At 39.9% G+C, this 17,343-nt stretch overlaps 1 protein-coding gene across 1 annotated transcript; it reads left to right on the top strand.

Annotated features, from left to right (window-relative positions):
- The first annotated feature begins 71 nt into the window (after nucleotides 1-71).
- Nucleotides 72-17,219, top strand: BPIFC (BPI fold containing family C). Its single transcript, XM_068664857.1, has 16 exons — nucleotides 72-219; nucleotides 1,954-2,074; nucleotides 2,341-2,452; nucleotides 3,921-4,049; nucleotides 5,024-5,179; nucleotides 5,944-6,007; nucleotides 6,770-6,830; nucleotides 7,483-7,574; nucleotides 9,395-9,568; nucleotides 10,003-10,056; nucleotides 11,330-11,500; nucleotides 12,060-12,127; nucleotides 13,711-13,753; nucleotides 14,593-14,656; nucleotides 15,412-15,488; nucleotides 16,857-17,219. Exons 2-16 carry the CDS (start codon nucleotides 1,972-1,974, stop codon nucleotides 16,896-16,898), a joined length of 1,410 nt encoding a protein of 469 aa, XP_068520958.1. The 5' UTR covers nucleotides 72-219; nucleotides 1,954-1,971; the 3' UTR covers nucleotides 16,899-17,219.
- Nucleotides 17,220-17,343: the final 124 nt, after the last annotated feature.

The raw sequence follows: 17,343 nt of genomic DNA, 5'->3' as shown, positions 1-17,343 counted from the left end.
GTGATAGATTTTACCTGTGACACCCAAAATAGTTCAGGACATGATTACCCAAGAGACCCCTCCCTGTGTGATACTGCTGAAGATGGCAGTAATTGGCTGTCTTCAGCCTCTCAGCTCTTTCCTTTAAAAGACAGGGTTGGGGCTGCAGAGGGTTTTCCTTGCAGCATCCTCAGCCTTGTGGTACAGCAAAGCTCCTCTTTTCAGCTTTCTGGAGGAGAGGTATGGTAACAAATATTTTATAACTGATTGCTCTTTGTTGTGAAGCGCTTTTGTTGGGAAGGGATAGATGTGACTGAATCTGGCAAAATTCTGGGATTTTAAACTATGAGAACTCTGCCTACATAGAAAACACACTTCCTTCCAGCATTTTGTTTCAGTCATACATGTTAAGCATATGTTTCTTTTGCCTCTTGAGTTCTGTCAATTGAAATTGAAAAGAAAATACTAGCCTTACCAAAAGGCAAGGGTGTTTTGTGGGATTATTTAAGTGTCTATTACAGTAGAGTTAAGCTAATCTTACATTATTATTTTGCAGCTTGCTTAAATTGTGGTCATGACTGAAATTCTTTTAAAGTTTTGAGGTGTATTATTATCTCTAATAGGTAGTTAAAATAGTTAATACAGCAACACTTAAACAATTTTTCAGGTGTTAAGGGAGAGTGATGCTCTCTGCTTATAGAGGGCTGTATCCCTCTACACTATAAAGATGATGGTCCTAGACAAGAGGTCTAACTTTTAAATGGCTCTAATTAAATAAGACCAGTCCCATGCAAGTGTGCTGGGGAAAGACAACCTTCTGTGAATGATTTTTTTGTCCTGGGCAGTAGGTTAAGGTTACTGTCCCCAGCTGTAAGTATCCCCTTAAAATTTTGTGAGAGGAAATGACTAAAGAACAGAGTCTGTTACTGAGAAGCCTGAATAAACTAAGGGAAACAAATCACCAGCACTAATATGTAAATTATTGTCAAAGGCATTTATTTTGCTGTCATTCATTTGGTTTTATAAGATACTTTGAACATGCATGTCCTTATTTATGAATGGAAAACAAGGATACGGCAAGCTTTAGACAAGAGTCTTGAAATCTCAAGTTTTAAAAAAAGTGGGGAAAAGCATGATAAAGGACACAGACTGCATGTTTAAAGAGGTCTAAAACAACCAGTTTGAGAAGCTAGGTCATGATGTTCAATGCTATTAAAAAAATTAATGGTGTCATGACCAAAATAACAGATAAAACTGATGCATTTATTGCATCACTTTCCTAGTTTCCCACAATACATAAAGAAAAATCCCACAGAAGCCTAGGATAAGAAATACAACCCTAACACAGGCCAGAAGTTATTTAACAGGAAAGAAAAAAGCAAAAATAAACATTCATTTGACCATAAAGTTTGCAAGGAGATTTTTTTGGGGTAAAACTCAATGCGTTTATTAACATGAAAACATCGCCTGCTGGCACTAATTGTTTTCTTTAAGTGACTGCCAGAGGGGTCATATAGGGCTTATCAAAGCTGTGACTAACATCTTCATAAATTGTTCCTGAAGTGGAGGATCTGTGTTTAAAACTAAATAACCTGATAGGTTTTTCCAAAATGTTAAGACCAGTGATACCTGTTGGTTCACCAGCAAGCACTGAGAGTTCTGAACTTTTGGGAAAAATAAAGTTCTTATTTCACTAATAGGAGGAAAACAAAAATACAGCATAAAAATTCAATGTGACCTCCCTTCCAACAGAGTTTGTCCAGGTGGATGTATCCCTGCTGCAGTGAATAATTTGACATTTCTCCTATGCCCTGAGGAGAATGCTTCCTCTTCTGTGGTTGCTTGATTTTTCACTTTTTTCCATTCTGGAGGGAAAGCTGGTGCCAGAACCCCCCTCTCTGGGAGGGAAGAGGGAGTATGGCCACATATAGCATAGCATGAACTTCTACTATCATTATAAATATTTCTTAACAGGTCCTTTGAAAAACAAAGATGAAGGCTTGCTGTTCTCTCCTCCTCCTCAGTTTGGTCTGTGTGCAGCTCAAAGCCAACCCTGGAGTCAAAGTGAGGCTCACCCAGAAGGGCCTGGAGTACGGTATGTGAGCTGTTTTCAGAAGCAGGCAGTGATACTGCATTCAATCCCTACATGATGAGCATCTTTAGAAGTAAAGGCAGTGGGAGGAAATGAGCTGGTCACAGGCTGTAAAGAAAAAGAAGTCTAAACAAAGTCCTAAGAGCACAATAATGCTGTCAAATTCCTATCAAATGGAAGCAAGCATTGTTTTAAAGTCTCCTACAATGGTATCATGTAAGCTCACTGTCAGTATTGAAGGTAACTGAACTATCACTTTCATCCTGTAGCCAAGGAGGTTGGGCTGGAGATCCTGAAGCAGAACATGGAGAAGGAACGTTTCCCTGATTTGACTGGCTATGAGAAATTTGGCCTTGGTAATGTCAAATACAACATCTCAAGGTAAGTAACAATTCTACAAAATACGCTTTCTAATATAAAATTTAGATGTTACTGCTATATTTAGCACCGTACATGCATTATAATGGGAATGTTGATGTGTTTTACGTTAACTATCACTTAAAGGAATACACATGTGGCTTTCATCCAAACCATGATGAAGTCAAAGCAAAAGCTATTGATTTCTCTTTAGATAAAATTATCTGGTCTATCTTAGTCAGCTAAGCTCTTGCAATGATCAGCAGAGAAAGATTCACATACCCGGAGGGTGGTTACACCTGTGCTGTAGACTCCTATTTTAGGATGAGATTAAATGTCCTCTTCAGGTGTCAGTTTTTCTACACTGACCACAGAGAAAGTCCAGAGAAACAGCTTACCCCAGACATCCAGCCTCCAGGTGGCTGGAGTGGAGCAGAGTAGAAGCTGGATCAGAACTAGCTGCAGATCATGAATACATCTGTAAGAATGGATTTTAAATTGGTGCACAACATGACTTAGCTACTGTCCAGGTAGCTGTCCCCACTAGTTTTGTCACTGGAGTTACAGACTCCCTGGAACAGCTGCTGGAAGAAAGGCTATCAGCACTGTATTGTGCTTGTTGGTGGTTGTACTTGCTGGAACCACCAGGACATCCACCTAAATAAATGATCCCATTCTGTAGTATGATTCTGAACACCTGTACACATACCACGTAGCAGATGCCAAGTCTTTTGAAGGCTGCCAGCCTTAAGATGCACAAAAGATGCAGAAATACTGTATGATTTGAAATAGTAAAATGGGAAAAGTTACAGAACATTTGGGGTCCTCATGCATAAATGCATATGTCAGTGTCTAGATATAACACTTACTGTTTAGTTCAGTGTTACAAAGTTCATTAGGTGCCTTGCTGGTTGTTCAGCACTTAACCAGTTTGCCTTAATGACTGATTTGTGCTAAGTGACTGTAAACATAACATTACAACATAAGAATGGAGTGGCAATTACTGTAGCCTGAAAAAGTACAAGGTGGACAGGAATATTTCAAGTGACAGCTGAAATTACATCAGTTTAGCAACAACTCTGAGTAAAGACTTCAATTTATGGCTATGCTTATTGTTGAATGAGTATTATGACGATTGCATTTCAATTGTTTTTACTTACCAGTTACAGTACAGTAAACTGTGACTGGATGCTCCAATAATGCCACAGAAAATAGAGTTGATATTAATGAAGGAAATAGACTCACTAGAAAATGAATTCCAGAAGAACATAATTCATGTAAGGAAGAACTAGAAAACAAAAAATCAGTTCTGTTCAATACAGATTAGTGAATCCTGAAGAGTCAAAGTTATCCTGACTTCCTACCATTTCATTCCCTCTGGGAGCAGTTTGTGTTTGACTTAAATTTGAATCTTGTTTTATGTTCACCCTGACTCTTGAAATATGTTGTATTTTTTTTTCTTTTTCTCCCCCTTATCTCCCTCATGCTCTAGAATACGAGTTGCTGCTGTTGAATTCCCCAGTGCTTCCATCTCCCTCATACCCAGGACTGGGATAAAACTGGTGATTGGAAATGCTTCTCTGACAGCTGATATGAACTGGAACATAAGGACCTGGATGTTGTATGTACAGCCTCATGTTTCCTTGGATTTTTCTTGATGAAGAATATCAAAAAGCAAAGATTAGTTTGTCTTGTGATCTCCTCATGACAAAGATGCTCTTTAACAGCTGAGAGCAGAAACCCAGTAATGGATAGGTTCTCACCACCAGGGCTGCTGCTGGGAGGCAGCCCCTGCCTATTCATATGCTGAGAAGCACTCTGCAAATAGTAAAAGATAAGTTCTAGCTGAATGTCCTGTCTGCCAGCTAATGACACATTTAGAAAAACAGGACTGTGGTCCAGTATAATAAAACCTTGCATATTTCGAGTGCAGCTGCACTGTTAGAAATCCTGTGCTATGCCTCCAGGCAATGCAGCTCAGAAGCTGATGGAGAAGGGACAAGGAAATGGCAATATCCTTATGGCTGTCTCCCTACATTGCCAGTTGTAGGTGGTTTCAGAGAAGAGGAATCCTTCCTCATCTGTCTTCACAGCTTCCATTACTGATATTGCTAAACTGATGGAATTGCTGCAGTCTGGAGCTGCTGCTGTCAGGGATGTAAGGGTGGGATGGCTGCTGAGTGAGGGCAGGAGACCTGGGAGCTGAGGCTGAGGGCACAGGAGGCGGGGCAGTGCCTTCACTAGCAAATGCAAACACTTGATCAGAGCTTGTGAGTGGCAGTGATCAGCATCAGCCACCAGGCCAGTCCATAGTGATGAGCCTTCTTACTAGAACCAAGAATATTAAAATAGTGAATTATATACTTTCCCATATTCAGAATTTTCCAGAACTCCTAGCATGAAAATCTGTGTAGAACACTTGATTCTTTGCAGACCCTTGGAGTCTATTTTTTTTATGAGCAATACAATAAAAAGTATTCAGATAAACAACTTCATCCTCAGTGGACAGCAAAGAGTCTCATTTGAGAGTTAATAAGTCTAAAATGTTCACTAACATAGGTTTTACAGTTATTTATGTGTTTTTACTTTATGCAGCAGAGACAGTGGAAGAAGCACAGTGTACATTTCCAAGGTGTTTGTTACTGCAATCTTTTCAACACCCCTGGATAATTCAGGCCATACTTTGATATCACTTACCAGCTGCCGGACAACTTCTGGTGATATAGACATCAAGTTGAATGGAAAAAGTGGGTAAGTGCAAGAGATCTGTATACATGCTGGGAGAAAACAGGTGTCAGTGAATGGCACAAAGACAACTTCACAAAATAAGACACCCAGAACTGCTTTTAGGTGTCTATAGCTGCCACAGATGAGAATCAGGGCACTAATCCTGTGTTCAAATGGCAAAGTTTGACCTTTGTTCTTTCATTTGTGCCCACTGTCACTTGTGTGGAGAACAAATACAGCAGTTTTGGTCAGATCAAACAATCCCTTGTGCTTCTTTGATACAGTTCTTTCCACATACTGCTCTAATATTCAGCTCTAAGTAGAAGTTACATGCTTGTTTTGTACTTCTAGTCAGAATGCTATAAAAACTCAACAGAACCAGGCTGCTGTCTGTTGTGCCTCTGGTTATAAACCTGGACAACATGATCTCATTGTTTTCTTGTACTTCTGTCACTTTCTGAATACAGCTCATATTACGTGGCTTTGTTCTTCTGTTTTTGTTGGTTTTTACTTGCATTGGAAGTCCCTAGAACAGAATGTTTATTGTACATATATGATGGTGCTAATGTGAAGAATCTTTTCTTAAACACGAAACTTCATCTACCTAGTCTAACTACTGAAGTGCCTAGTGGTGAAACGATCTTTTAAGTGGTGGCTCACTTCAGAAAGCTCCTATATGTGCTAGAATATCACACTTGGAGGCTGTTAAAATTGTGTTCTGCAGAGATCTGATTTCCTGTTAATGATTGGAGTACTTGACCCATGAATTGCTTTTTTCTTTCTCATAGCTTCCTGCATAACTTCTTTATCAAGTATCTGAAGAAACCCATTCACAGGAGTTTGGCCACTAACGTAAGCCTTTCAGATTGTGTATGGGAGGGGTGTAAGGAATATCACTTTCACAAGTCAGCACTGGGAGCTTGACAAAGGAAAAAAATGGAGTCTGATTCTGGTCTGGTCAGCACAGTCATTTTGCTGGCCAGAAACACTTTGAGATAGAGTATTGAGTTCATGGCTGAGATACTGACTGATATAGGGGTAAGCTCAACCAGGGTCAGAATGTGCAGTTATTTTCCTGTTCCAATGCAAATAGGTCTGTGCATGTGTACATACGCATTCTGGTTATTGGGAAACTTTTTTACTCAGCAGGTAAAATGTATTGGGTAACAGATCTTGTCGCATATCACCTGATAGTATGACTTACCTAAATCTCATTGTATCAAACAAGTGAGTAGTTTTGATGGCAACCTGCCTGTCTTTGAGGAGGCAGAGATTGAGGTGGGTGTCATTCCGCCCCAGGACAAGGATCTGTGCTGTGAGACCCATGTGGGATCTGTGTCCTCATCACGCTACTTAAGGCTGTGGCTTTGTCACCCCCATCAGGCTGCTTTTAGCAACTTCTACCTGCCTTAAGGCAGGTCTGACATAAAATGGGCTTACATTGCATGGAATAGATACCATGGGGAACCAGTTAGCTGAAGAAAAGCAAGCTTAGATGTTTTGACAAATGCTGCAATGTATGTCACATAAGTAGACAGACTTGCTGGCACACAGATAAGAGGTGCATACAGTTCCATGCTAATCAGTCCATAACCTGAGTGTGCTTTTATACAGTCTTGTCCCAACATCAGATCTGGAATCCAGTTGATAAATGAAGACCTTCAGTCACTGAATGGTGAGTTCCCATTGATATGTTTTCCTTCTTCTTTCTATCTCCTATTCAGTGAAACTCTGTAGTTTCCTTAACAGCAGCTGGCTAACAAAGCCTCCAGGAGCAGTATCAGACCCCACATTGTGTCAGCTCCTTTACTTAGAAGACCACAGGTGGATTAAAGGAGTGATACTTGGACAAGAAAATGACATTTCTGAGAGTCCAAGGACTTAGGAGCTATTCTTAACTTGCAAATGTGGCAGGTGGTATTTCTGATATCAGAAATGCCACTCAGAAGCTACACAGCACTGGTAAGGCAGTTTTCCCTTCCCTTCATGCTGTGACTCTTCCTGTGCATGTAGCACTTGACAATCTGAAGCTTGCCTGGAAATTTAGGTCTTACTTGCCAAAAGCAAAAAAACATTTGGTTAGACTAAATTTACTTTTCCCCCAATGGGAAAACATTAGACAAATTTAAGAAGATACTTTGAAGAAAGTGCTAGTAGAAACATCAAGTCTGAGGTTGGAATATGTGTTAGGATGTCCCTGGTTATGTTCTTTCCTACCCACTGAAACAACATGTATCATTCTTTCAGGAACTGATTTAATTTTAATACACAATCCTTTCTGTGTTTTTGTAATATTGGGTATTTTTCTTTATCTACCATCTTTACAGTCCTAATGCCAATTGATGATTTGGCTGAAATAGACTACTCCTTAAATAGCTTGCCAGCAGTATTCCGACCATACATTGAACTGGACTTAAAGGTAATTGCCTGTAGTGCTTCTGCCAATATTGATGGATATTTTTGTTCTTGTATGATCCTCTTTCTAAGATTGAAGATGCCTGCTGTTCTGAACACTAAAACAATAAGCACTACTGCATTTGTTATTGTAATAATTTGTAAATAGTCTGTTGTAAAATGAATTATTCAAAAAAATCCATTTTTTAATTGCTGTTGACTTGGTTATAGCAAATAGTGATAAAAGTTGACTAAACAAGCTACAAGAAATAAAGAAAGGAGAAAGGTATTCGAAGAGGAATTAGTCTTCATCCTTCTTTCACTGTTAACATCTGGCATTTATTTGCTCTATCAGTTGGGGAAGACTTCTATGCTTTGCACTAACTAGATGAGTGTGCTGTTAGGTGAAAAAAGGAATAGCAAGACTAGAAGTGGGAATTAAGCCTCTCCCACGCTGAATGGAAAGAGAGAAGACCCTTGAAAAAGAGTGCAAGTCCAAGGCATGTTCCTGAGTTTGAAGGCCTGAAAGCTTCTTTCAACTGAAGGGGAGAAAAATTTCCTTATGTACTGAGACAAAAGTTAGAGTAGTTTCTGACTCTAGAATGTCTTGACTGCCATTCTGTGTAAGGTGACTTGGCTGAGGGTAGTTCTGATCATAGTATCTGAGATCCTTAATTAAGTTCAAGATGCCTTATGCTAGGTGCTCTAAACACAGAACAAAAAGACAGTCTTGTCTATTGTTTATACTTGATTTATAAGAACTTAGTGACAACAGGAAAATAAAAGACAGGAACACAACGGAACAATAAGCCAGTTTCAGTGTGGTAGAGACTGTTCTTGGCAGCAGCCACAGAATGCTTGCCAAGTTCTTCTCGGTATTCTGGTGACTAGATCTTATGTAGAGACTTGAGGCAGGCCAAAGAGGTAAAGTCATGGGTGTCTGCGAAAGCTATTATCCCACAGAAGAGACAACATGAGGAAAACATACAAAGCCAGTGGCTGGTAAATCCAGCAATTGATGGTTGACTGGGGAGGTCATAAGCAAAGAGACTCAGCACTTCATAAGCATGTTGACAGTCCTTAGAAAGTAACAGGAAACTTAGATGGGCAAGAGTTGAGGAAAATACAGACACACAGAATACATTTGAGATGAAACAAAGGAAAGAAAAAAAAGGATATAAAAAAATCTTAATCTGAGTATTTTCCTCACTTTAAATTAGTTTTACTTTTTTGTTTCATCTTGATGTATTTAGAGTTATTAGATCTGTGAGCTTTGGCTAGCATCACGAGTGTTGCAAAAGGCAACAAATGTTCTTTAGGATTGTTTGACATAACTTTTTCTCTTTCACATTTTCTCTGAACAACTTATTTCATTCTCAGAGTAAGTGCTGATTTTGACCTAGAAAGGCCTCTAATTCTAGAGATCCATCTTGTAATTAATGCCATTGGCTAGCTCTGGATAGCAGTTCTCAGGTCTAAATTCTTGGAGATGGGGAAAGGAGAATGTAAGGTTTTTTCAATAAGAAGGAGCCTTACTCATTCAATAGGTAAGGCCTTAATTTTATTTTCTGAGCTGGTAGACTGTCTTCAGTGGGTGATCAGCATCCCAAAAGACAGGTCTCAGATGTCATCTGTGAAGGTGTCCAATCCCTGTTGGGATTGGTCTTCACAGCCTGCTTGAAAGCACTAGGACTTCAGGGTGTACTACAAGTCCTGTGCAGTTCTTCATAAAGAACTGTTCAAAATGAACAGTTCATGCAAAGGAAATTAGCAATTAATTGTCTGCAGTCACTTTAAAGCCATGTTTTGATTTTAACTTCTATCATCTCTGAATATATCTTTCAGGGGATAGTCCACCCAGCTGGAAACTATACTGACCCTCCCTATGCAGCAGCTCCCTTCACCATCCCAGACCAAACCGACTCCATGCTCTACCTTGCTTTCTCTGAGTATTTCTTTCAGACTTCCTCATTTGCATACTACACAGCAGGGGCCTTCAACAAAACCATTGCAGAAGAGGTGAGTAAGAGACAGGAACAGAGTCAGAGTAGCTCAGGTTGTTCACAGTGGTGCTTTGACCTGCCAGTGGTCAACATGAGGCAGCTTGACTGCTAATTGGGCTATAAAGGCCTAATACAGTGGGGCCCCTCCATGAAAGCTGTGGATTGGAGGTAGGTAGACTTGGCTAACTATTTTCCTCGAGGTTCAGTAAGTCCAAAAAACTGTAGACTGCAACCCACATCATGAAAATATTAAGCATTTGCTTTCCCAGGAAATACCTTGGTATATGTTATTGAAAATCAGTGTTAGGTACACTGGATCCCTTAAGAATGTTTTTGACAACAAAAGGTGCAAAATCAAAGATTAATTGAAATGACAGTAATAATGCATTAAAGAAAAGCTGAAAATGAAGGTCAAACCTGGTAACATTTATTTTCTTTTTTATTTTCCAGACTTACAGTTATTTTAATATAAGCACAGAGATATTTGGCAGAATCATCCCTGAGGTGAGTACCAGTACTTTCACAAATACATAGGAAACTTCCCGATATGGGTGTTGAACACTGGTGTATCCCAATGGCCTTATAGCATCGGTCAGGATCTTCCACTGTGGAGATGGATGTATGTGTGCAGAGCAGAAAGACATTGTCAACTCTTGCCTCCCCGGTAAATTGAATGACTTGTGCTGTTACCAAACTTAGCCCATAACCTTGTGCATTAATCTTTGCTCTGGATGCTATGCCAAAGCTACAGCTGTTCCCACCTCAAACCAGCCCTGGGCAGGAAAAATCTTCCAGTCATGATTCTTGCTTTGAGAGATGGGGCCTCAGCTCAGAAATAGCTCCTTTCTCCTGCCAAAACTTGTGTAATTGCCTTTGCTTCACTGTTAGCCTGTGACTGACTAGCAGAAAGCAATCCAGTAAAGACCTGGGAAGGGACAGTAGTGGCCATGTGCAGGAAAGCAAGCTAACAGATAGGCAGGAAACATTACATCTATGGAAAGGACAAGGCAGGTGTACAGGGTTTCAATTTATTTCACATGGAGAAGATGAACATAAGAGGAAAGATGGTATAAGCATGCATGGCTTCTACCAGCATTCCTAGACAAAATGAGAAACCAAAAATGAGAATAAGAGACCCCAGCTCTTGAATGCCATGGGTGGATCAAATCAGTCTCACAGTTCCAAGAACTTCACATCCTTGTTTGTTTCCTGGATGATTTCAGATTCCTTCCTCAGAAATCTGAAATTGCAGGGCAATTGTCATATGGTCTTCATAAAATGCCGTGAGCATTGATGCTATTATTCCACCCCCTTATTCTAACTAATGAACTTGGTGAACCTACTCATTCCTTAGGCAAGGGACAGAGTGAGGCTCCTCAGGGAACAGTCCAGAGCAGGAACCTGTCTCATGAGATGGATTAATCTCAAAGTGAATTAATGACTCCTGACCGCCTTTATTGTCACTTAAATGTCACATTTATGCTCCATTCCTTTCCTGTGTTCACATACTAATTTCTTTCAAACCAGCATAAAGGGGGGAAAAAGTGTCCTTAGAGTGGAAGGAACTTTCTACTGCATCCCTGATTATTGATTTATCACCACAGAAGTTTTCTGTTTCCTGCTTGCATGAAAGAATTTTGTTAGCAGCTGTTCTTAACCTCATCTCAAAGAACTACTTCAAAGTGATTACTTCAGGAATGAGGAATTGTAATACTCTGGCCTGTTCTACAAGCATTTATCTTTTTTTGTTTGTTTGTTTTGCCTTGGAACCTTACAGGTAGCCAAATATTCAGTAACACCATATCCAGTGATGTTGAAGCTAATGGCTACTGAAACACCTCTCATCAGCTTGCAGCCCGATTCCTTTACTCTAGAGATTCAGGGGTCCATGGAGGTGTTCGCTGTTTTGCCAGACTCAACCAACCAGTCATTGTTTACAATGAACATGGTAAGTACAAGAAACAAAATGACATTTAACTCAGGGCTAAATATTTCCTTCCTTTTAAGTTCTTTCCTTCTGTTAAAACTCTGTATAAGAAACCAAGTAATAGATCTTTATTATTTAAACATGCAAATTCCCTTTAGTCACAGATGGTGTTGTATGACCACACTAACCTACAGGAAATTTTTGTGGGGATGAACTTTTTCCTGTAGACAAATGAAAATAGAAATAAATAGTGATTATGAATAACCAAATATTTCTTCTTTTAGAATGGTTGTTCTACAAGCATGAACAGTCATGTCTCATGGCACTTCGTTCATTTATCTGAAAATGATTTTGATTAGTGAAATCTCATTACCCACTTCAGCACTTGTCAGTGCCATTCAGACAAGCAGAAACTTACTGCATGCAACCTCACATGGGCCACTGACTAGAGAGAAGCTCCACCTATGTGAAACACTTCTGTGTACAACCAGGAAAATGATGTTTCTGCATTAGTGATGAATTTCCATCAAGAGTTCCATTTTCTATGTCTGGCAACCCATGTTTTTTTTTTCTTCTGCAGACAGCCAACACCAGCATTGCTCTGAATATATTCAACCAGAAACTGATGGGCTCACTCTGTCTGAACAGGTAATTCAACACGGGCAGGATGGCCTGAGCCTGTTTAGAAAATAGTGCTAGCAATCTCAACAGTAGCAGTTTAGACACATGACCAGATAACCAGAATTTAATGAATGTAGTTCCCTAGTGAGTTCATCTGTAGGAACTCCATCAGGAGAAAGGTTTGCACTTCTGTATTTTTCTTCATGCTTGTGATAGGTTAAAGATCTGTTGCTGCTCTTGAATCCTTGATAACCTTCTTCACTTACCTGAGCTGGACAGACTTTCTCAACCTTAGGCAATGTGATTGCTATGACTAGAGCAAATAATGAATGTAACAAGCTAGTCATTCTAGAGAGCTGGTTTAGTCTAAAATCACTTGCACAGAGTTTTGTCTTTAAGACCTAGCTGGGATTCTCTAATTCTCTATGTGGCTGTACTTATACAGCCTAGAGCACTCAGGAAGCTTCTCTGTGACAATTGCCATGGTCCCCAAGAGACTGCTCACCAGCTGTGGGTTGATGCAGGACCTATAGTAGTTTCATTGAACTTCTCTGCTCCTGACATTTTCTGTTGCCTCTGAGCTAGATAAATGAAGCGTGCAAGGTAGTTATGATGACCATGAAACATTTGAGAGCTTCCCTCGTCCTCTTCCAGCTAGTAAGATGCAATTGCTTTATAGCCCACCTGTGCAGAGGGGTCCAGGACACAGAAAAGAACCTGGACCCCTGCAGTTTCCCCTACATTAGTATTCTCATAGCAGAGATGCTCCAGCTCAGGCACTGCAATTCCCAAGCTTCAGAAAGCCAGAGATGGCTTGGGTGCTTAAAAATCTAGTGTCTCATTTTACAGAGAAGTTCTATATACCACAACCTCATAACTGGGAATTGGGACCCTTATTTCACAAAAAAAAAAAAAAAATCCTTTGGGGAAGATAGTTATAGTGTTATGAATATGCAGATTCTCCCAAGACACAGATGTTAGGAATGTAAGGATAATAGTGTCATTAGTATATCTTTTTCAGCAATATTCAGAGAAAAAAATCTGAAATGTGCTGGCCATGAAAGCTAGAATGCTGGTACTGTGGAAACCTAGAAATCTTATTTTGAATAATTATTTGGATACATGACTCTGTACTGAATAAATATTTGAATCTAGAAGAATAGACATTAGCAACGTAGCCAGCAGCAGCAGCACCATGCTGTGAAGAGAGTTATTCTTCCAATCCCTAGAAAGGTTCATATCATAATATTATATTGATGTACATAAATCCTTGCAAAAGATCTGAAAACCTGCAAGTCTTTAATGCTGGCCTTGGTAAAGTCAATAACCAGCAGGATTTCCAAACCACAATACAGGGAGAACGTACACACATCCCTGGCTACAGCCCTTCTAGGGTGCTCTTTCTGTATGCATGCTCAACAATGCCCTAAGAAAACCACATCTTTCTCTTTCCTGATGAGGCAGTATGTGCTGTGTAAAATGTAGTGCTTCAAAAATCTCTTTACAGATGCTTCATAAGGCCTAGAGCTCTAAAGCAGTGACTGTTCATCTAGAATAATATGTGTTTGTCCTGTCTAGGGACTCATCTTTTTTTCACTTCTTTCCCTCAGGCTCCAGTTCTCCCTAACCCATTCCAATGTTGGTTTTTTTGAGGTAAGCAGACAGTTTAAGCACATAGGAAATGCAAACCAGGAATATCAATGATGTCAAGGCTAAAGAGTAAGCAGCTAAATTCCATCTATATTTCTAAACCATTTGGCTTCATTCCTGGACAGTTTTTTTCCCCGCCTTCTGGCTGCCACCTCTATGCTGTTGATTTAATTTAATAAAAAAAAAAAAGTACTCCTTTGGGGCAAGTTAGTCTTCTGAAAAAGATATGTTCTGAAGTTCCCCTGACTGGTATATCATATTTTATCAGTAAGCTGAAAGATCACTAACCACAGCCCTGTAACACAGCAGTAATCTGAACTGTAGCAGTAGAGGGAGCAGTGTGCTGCTGTCTAAGCCATCATATGCATGACTGAGGCAGAGGCACTCCATGTGTTGTGGTGTGCACTCATCAGAGATGCTCAGAACTACAATACGGAATGGGAGTCAAAATGCTATTCTCAGATGCCTGTAACTCTGCTGTTGCAGCCTTCCAGGGAAAAAACCTGCCTCCAGAGTCATTTAATTCTGAATACAATTACTCAGTTCTGAGCAGGTGAGAAGAAAAGAGTAAAACTACTTTAGTCCTGCTTTGCTAATCGTGATAAATTGTTTCACAAGTAAAGGAAGTAGACTGCTTTAAATGAAAACGTTGTCCAAGCATGATGAGAGCTATTTGCAATTTGCATCTCACTTCCTTTGCATCTCTTTGAAGGCATGAGATCCTTCTGGGCTAAATGAGAGCCAAAAGCTGAATGTGAGCCTATAGTCCTCATTCAGGATGAGGGCATGACGATTCTACTCCTATCAGAAAGTGATGTTTAACTGAGCTTTCTTTGTGACAGGTCTCGCTTCTGGAGAACATCTTGTCCTACATCTTACAAACTGAAGTAATTCCATCAGCTAATGGTAAGGCTATGTTTCTAAGCATCAGCTAAAACCTTCCAACAGGGTAGTTCTAGGAACTACTGACTTCCTGCTGAAGTAGCCAGTTCCTAGTAACTTCACTGGAACATGATCATCAGCCAGTAAGCAGTGGAATGGGCAGATCAGTTTGTAGGGCTGTAAGTATGGTCACTCACTAGCCCTGTGTCAGCAGAGAAGTCCAGGGCAGTAAGGTCGTGGAAACTCATCCACCTTTACCTCATGAAAGGTGGCCTTGATGCATCAGTACAGAAGCATGTCTCTAGTCTGTATACCCACTTGCTGCCAGAGTGTGTGAAATGTCTTCCTCTCTGTTATATTAGCCTCTCATATAATCTTAATTAAGGCCCTAAAGAGACATAGGCTTGTCCAAGCACTCTGTACTGGGATGAACCTTGCCTTCCTTAATTAAAGGAGACAAATGGGAACAGGTTCTAATGATTCTATAGCTGTACTGACAATCTCTCAGGTCATTAAGGACAAATCAGTTAGTATGTGATAATGCATTGAACAGGAAGTGCCTTAATTTGGCTGCAACACTGCCAAGAGAAGAGCACCTATAATTCTTTCCCCCTTTGGTAAATGAGTATTGTATCTACCTCCCAGGGTTGTCTGTGAAGACTAAGAGGATAATTGTTTTAAATAGTCTAAATCTTTGAATAAACAGAAGGTTGTTGAAGGGCGGGTATTTATTATCTTCCTAATGCATCCCTAAATCATTGTGTTTGTCTTTTCTTAAGCTAAACTGTCCAAAGGATTCCCTCTTCCCAATTTGGCCAACATTACTTTGACAAGACCTCGTATTACAATTGTACAGGTGAGATTTTGATACATTTATGACAAGGTTATTAATTTTTGGTGGGGGTGAGGGAGCTAGGCACTTATTCACCTTCTGCTTGTACAAGAAATCTGCTGGATTTCTTTCTTATACTGCTAGTTAAAAACAATATATTTTTTACTGTTTAAAATGAGATCTGTTACAATGGTAAAGTCTTATTAGAAACAAAATAATGTCTTTGAGAGGAAAAACTTGAACTGGATTATATACATAACCACTGAGTGACCAAACACGTTTCCTCAGCCTTGGAAGTTGCAATTCAGTGTGAAAACAGGTTTACCTCTTAACATTTCATTCACATTTCACTTTCATTCAAGTATCACTTTCCATGCAGTACTACTGAATTTAATAGGAATAGTTGAAATATGGGAGGGAGCTGAATTTGATTTTGTGTGCAGTATGCACAGTATGACTGGATTTAGTTAATAACTGCTGATATTGACTGAGGCTGAGACTATTAACCAAAAGTAGTTAGCAAGCTCTCAGGAAATACTCTTTGCTTCCTGTTTATTCTTCTCCAAATCACACAATATCTATTAAGCACAAAGCACAACTCAGGAAAAAGTGCAAAGGTTGTTTTTCACTCTTTCTTTGCAACACCCATGCCTTGCAGCAGCTGGGTATGCAATCCCTACAAGTAATTATTGTTTGGAGACTGCTTTCAGAAACACTAATTGCCAACAACCTTATAGGCTAATTATGAAGGATTTTAGCGGTTTTGTGGGACCCGTTCCCCACCTCACTTTCTCTAGTCACTCTTCCTGTCAGTAATGAGAGGACACAGGAGAACTGCTAAACCTATTCAGTGTGAATGGGATTCCCAAGTAAAAACTAATTCTAAAGTCTCCACTTCCAGTCCCAGTCTGTTGGCTATAGTTCAGAGGAAGCAAGACAATTCCTCATGCTTTTCATAGATAAGTATATTAGACTGTGGTGGACTGCTCTCTGAAGGTTTGTTGCTCTGTATGCACTGACAATGGGGGGGAAAGCCCAAAGGGCAGATTTAGATTGCATGAATAATTCTAAAATGACTCAAATTAGGTTTAAAAAAAAAAAAAAGACAATCACCACAAAGTCGGATTATCTAGCTGCCTCAAGGCTCAAATGAACTTTCCTGGGTAGGCTGGATGATCTCTAGGTGTCTCCCATCGCTAGCATGGTGCAAAGGGATAACATACTAGGCAAAGACAGGGCTTTTTTGCAAAGTTTGAAGGACAATTTAGTAGAACTTGGAAGTAACAAGTCTCAACTGTCTTCAGTAGATTTTCTGACTTTTAACACCAGGATAGAGTTGAATTTAATAAATAACTAAAATATTCTGTAATGCGACTGTTCTTCTCCCCACAGGGCTATGTGTTGATTTCTGCGGATGTTCACTACAACCATTAAAGAAGAGCGACCACTTGTTGGACATGAATTTAAATCAATAATGTGCCTCTGAAGGCTGAGCAACTGTGGCTACTGTGCAATTCTCCTGGAGCACCTCACCTGAGTGCTGATGAGAGCAGTGGCCTGGTTTGGTGGGGTGGGAAGGGGTGCTCAGAAACCTGAAGAAATGGTGAGGCTTCACAAGGGTGATAACAAGCAGACTCGGGGGAAGCAAGACACATGCTTGGCATTATTTATTCTGGAGTTTATCTGATGTAAAACTGTTTTTAAAAAGATGAATGCCTCTCTTGAAATAAAGCCTTGTCTACACCCTCCCTGAAAGGTGCTGCAGTCTCTCAAGCGACGAAAAAATAAGTTGTCAAAATGCAGCTAGGGCAGGCATGTCCACTAATCTGTTTTGACTGTAACAATCAAATAACTTCCTTTTGAATGTTATGTACTAAAT

This window comes from Anas acuta, chromosome 1, assembly GCF_963932015.1.
Source record: "Anas acuta chromosome 1, bAnaAcu1.1, whole genome shotgun sequence".
Taxonomy (NCBI): Eukaryota; Metazoa; Chordata; class Aves; order Anseriformes; family Anatidae; genus Anas; species Anas acuta.
The sequence above is the reverse complement of the archived record's forward strand: the minus strand, read 5'-3'. Positions and strand labels throughout refer to the sequence as shown.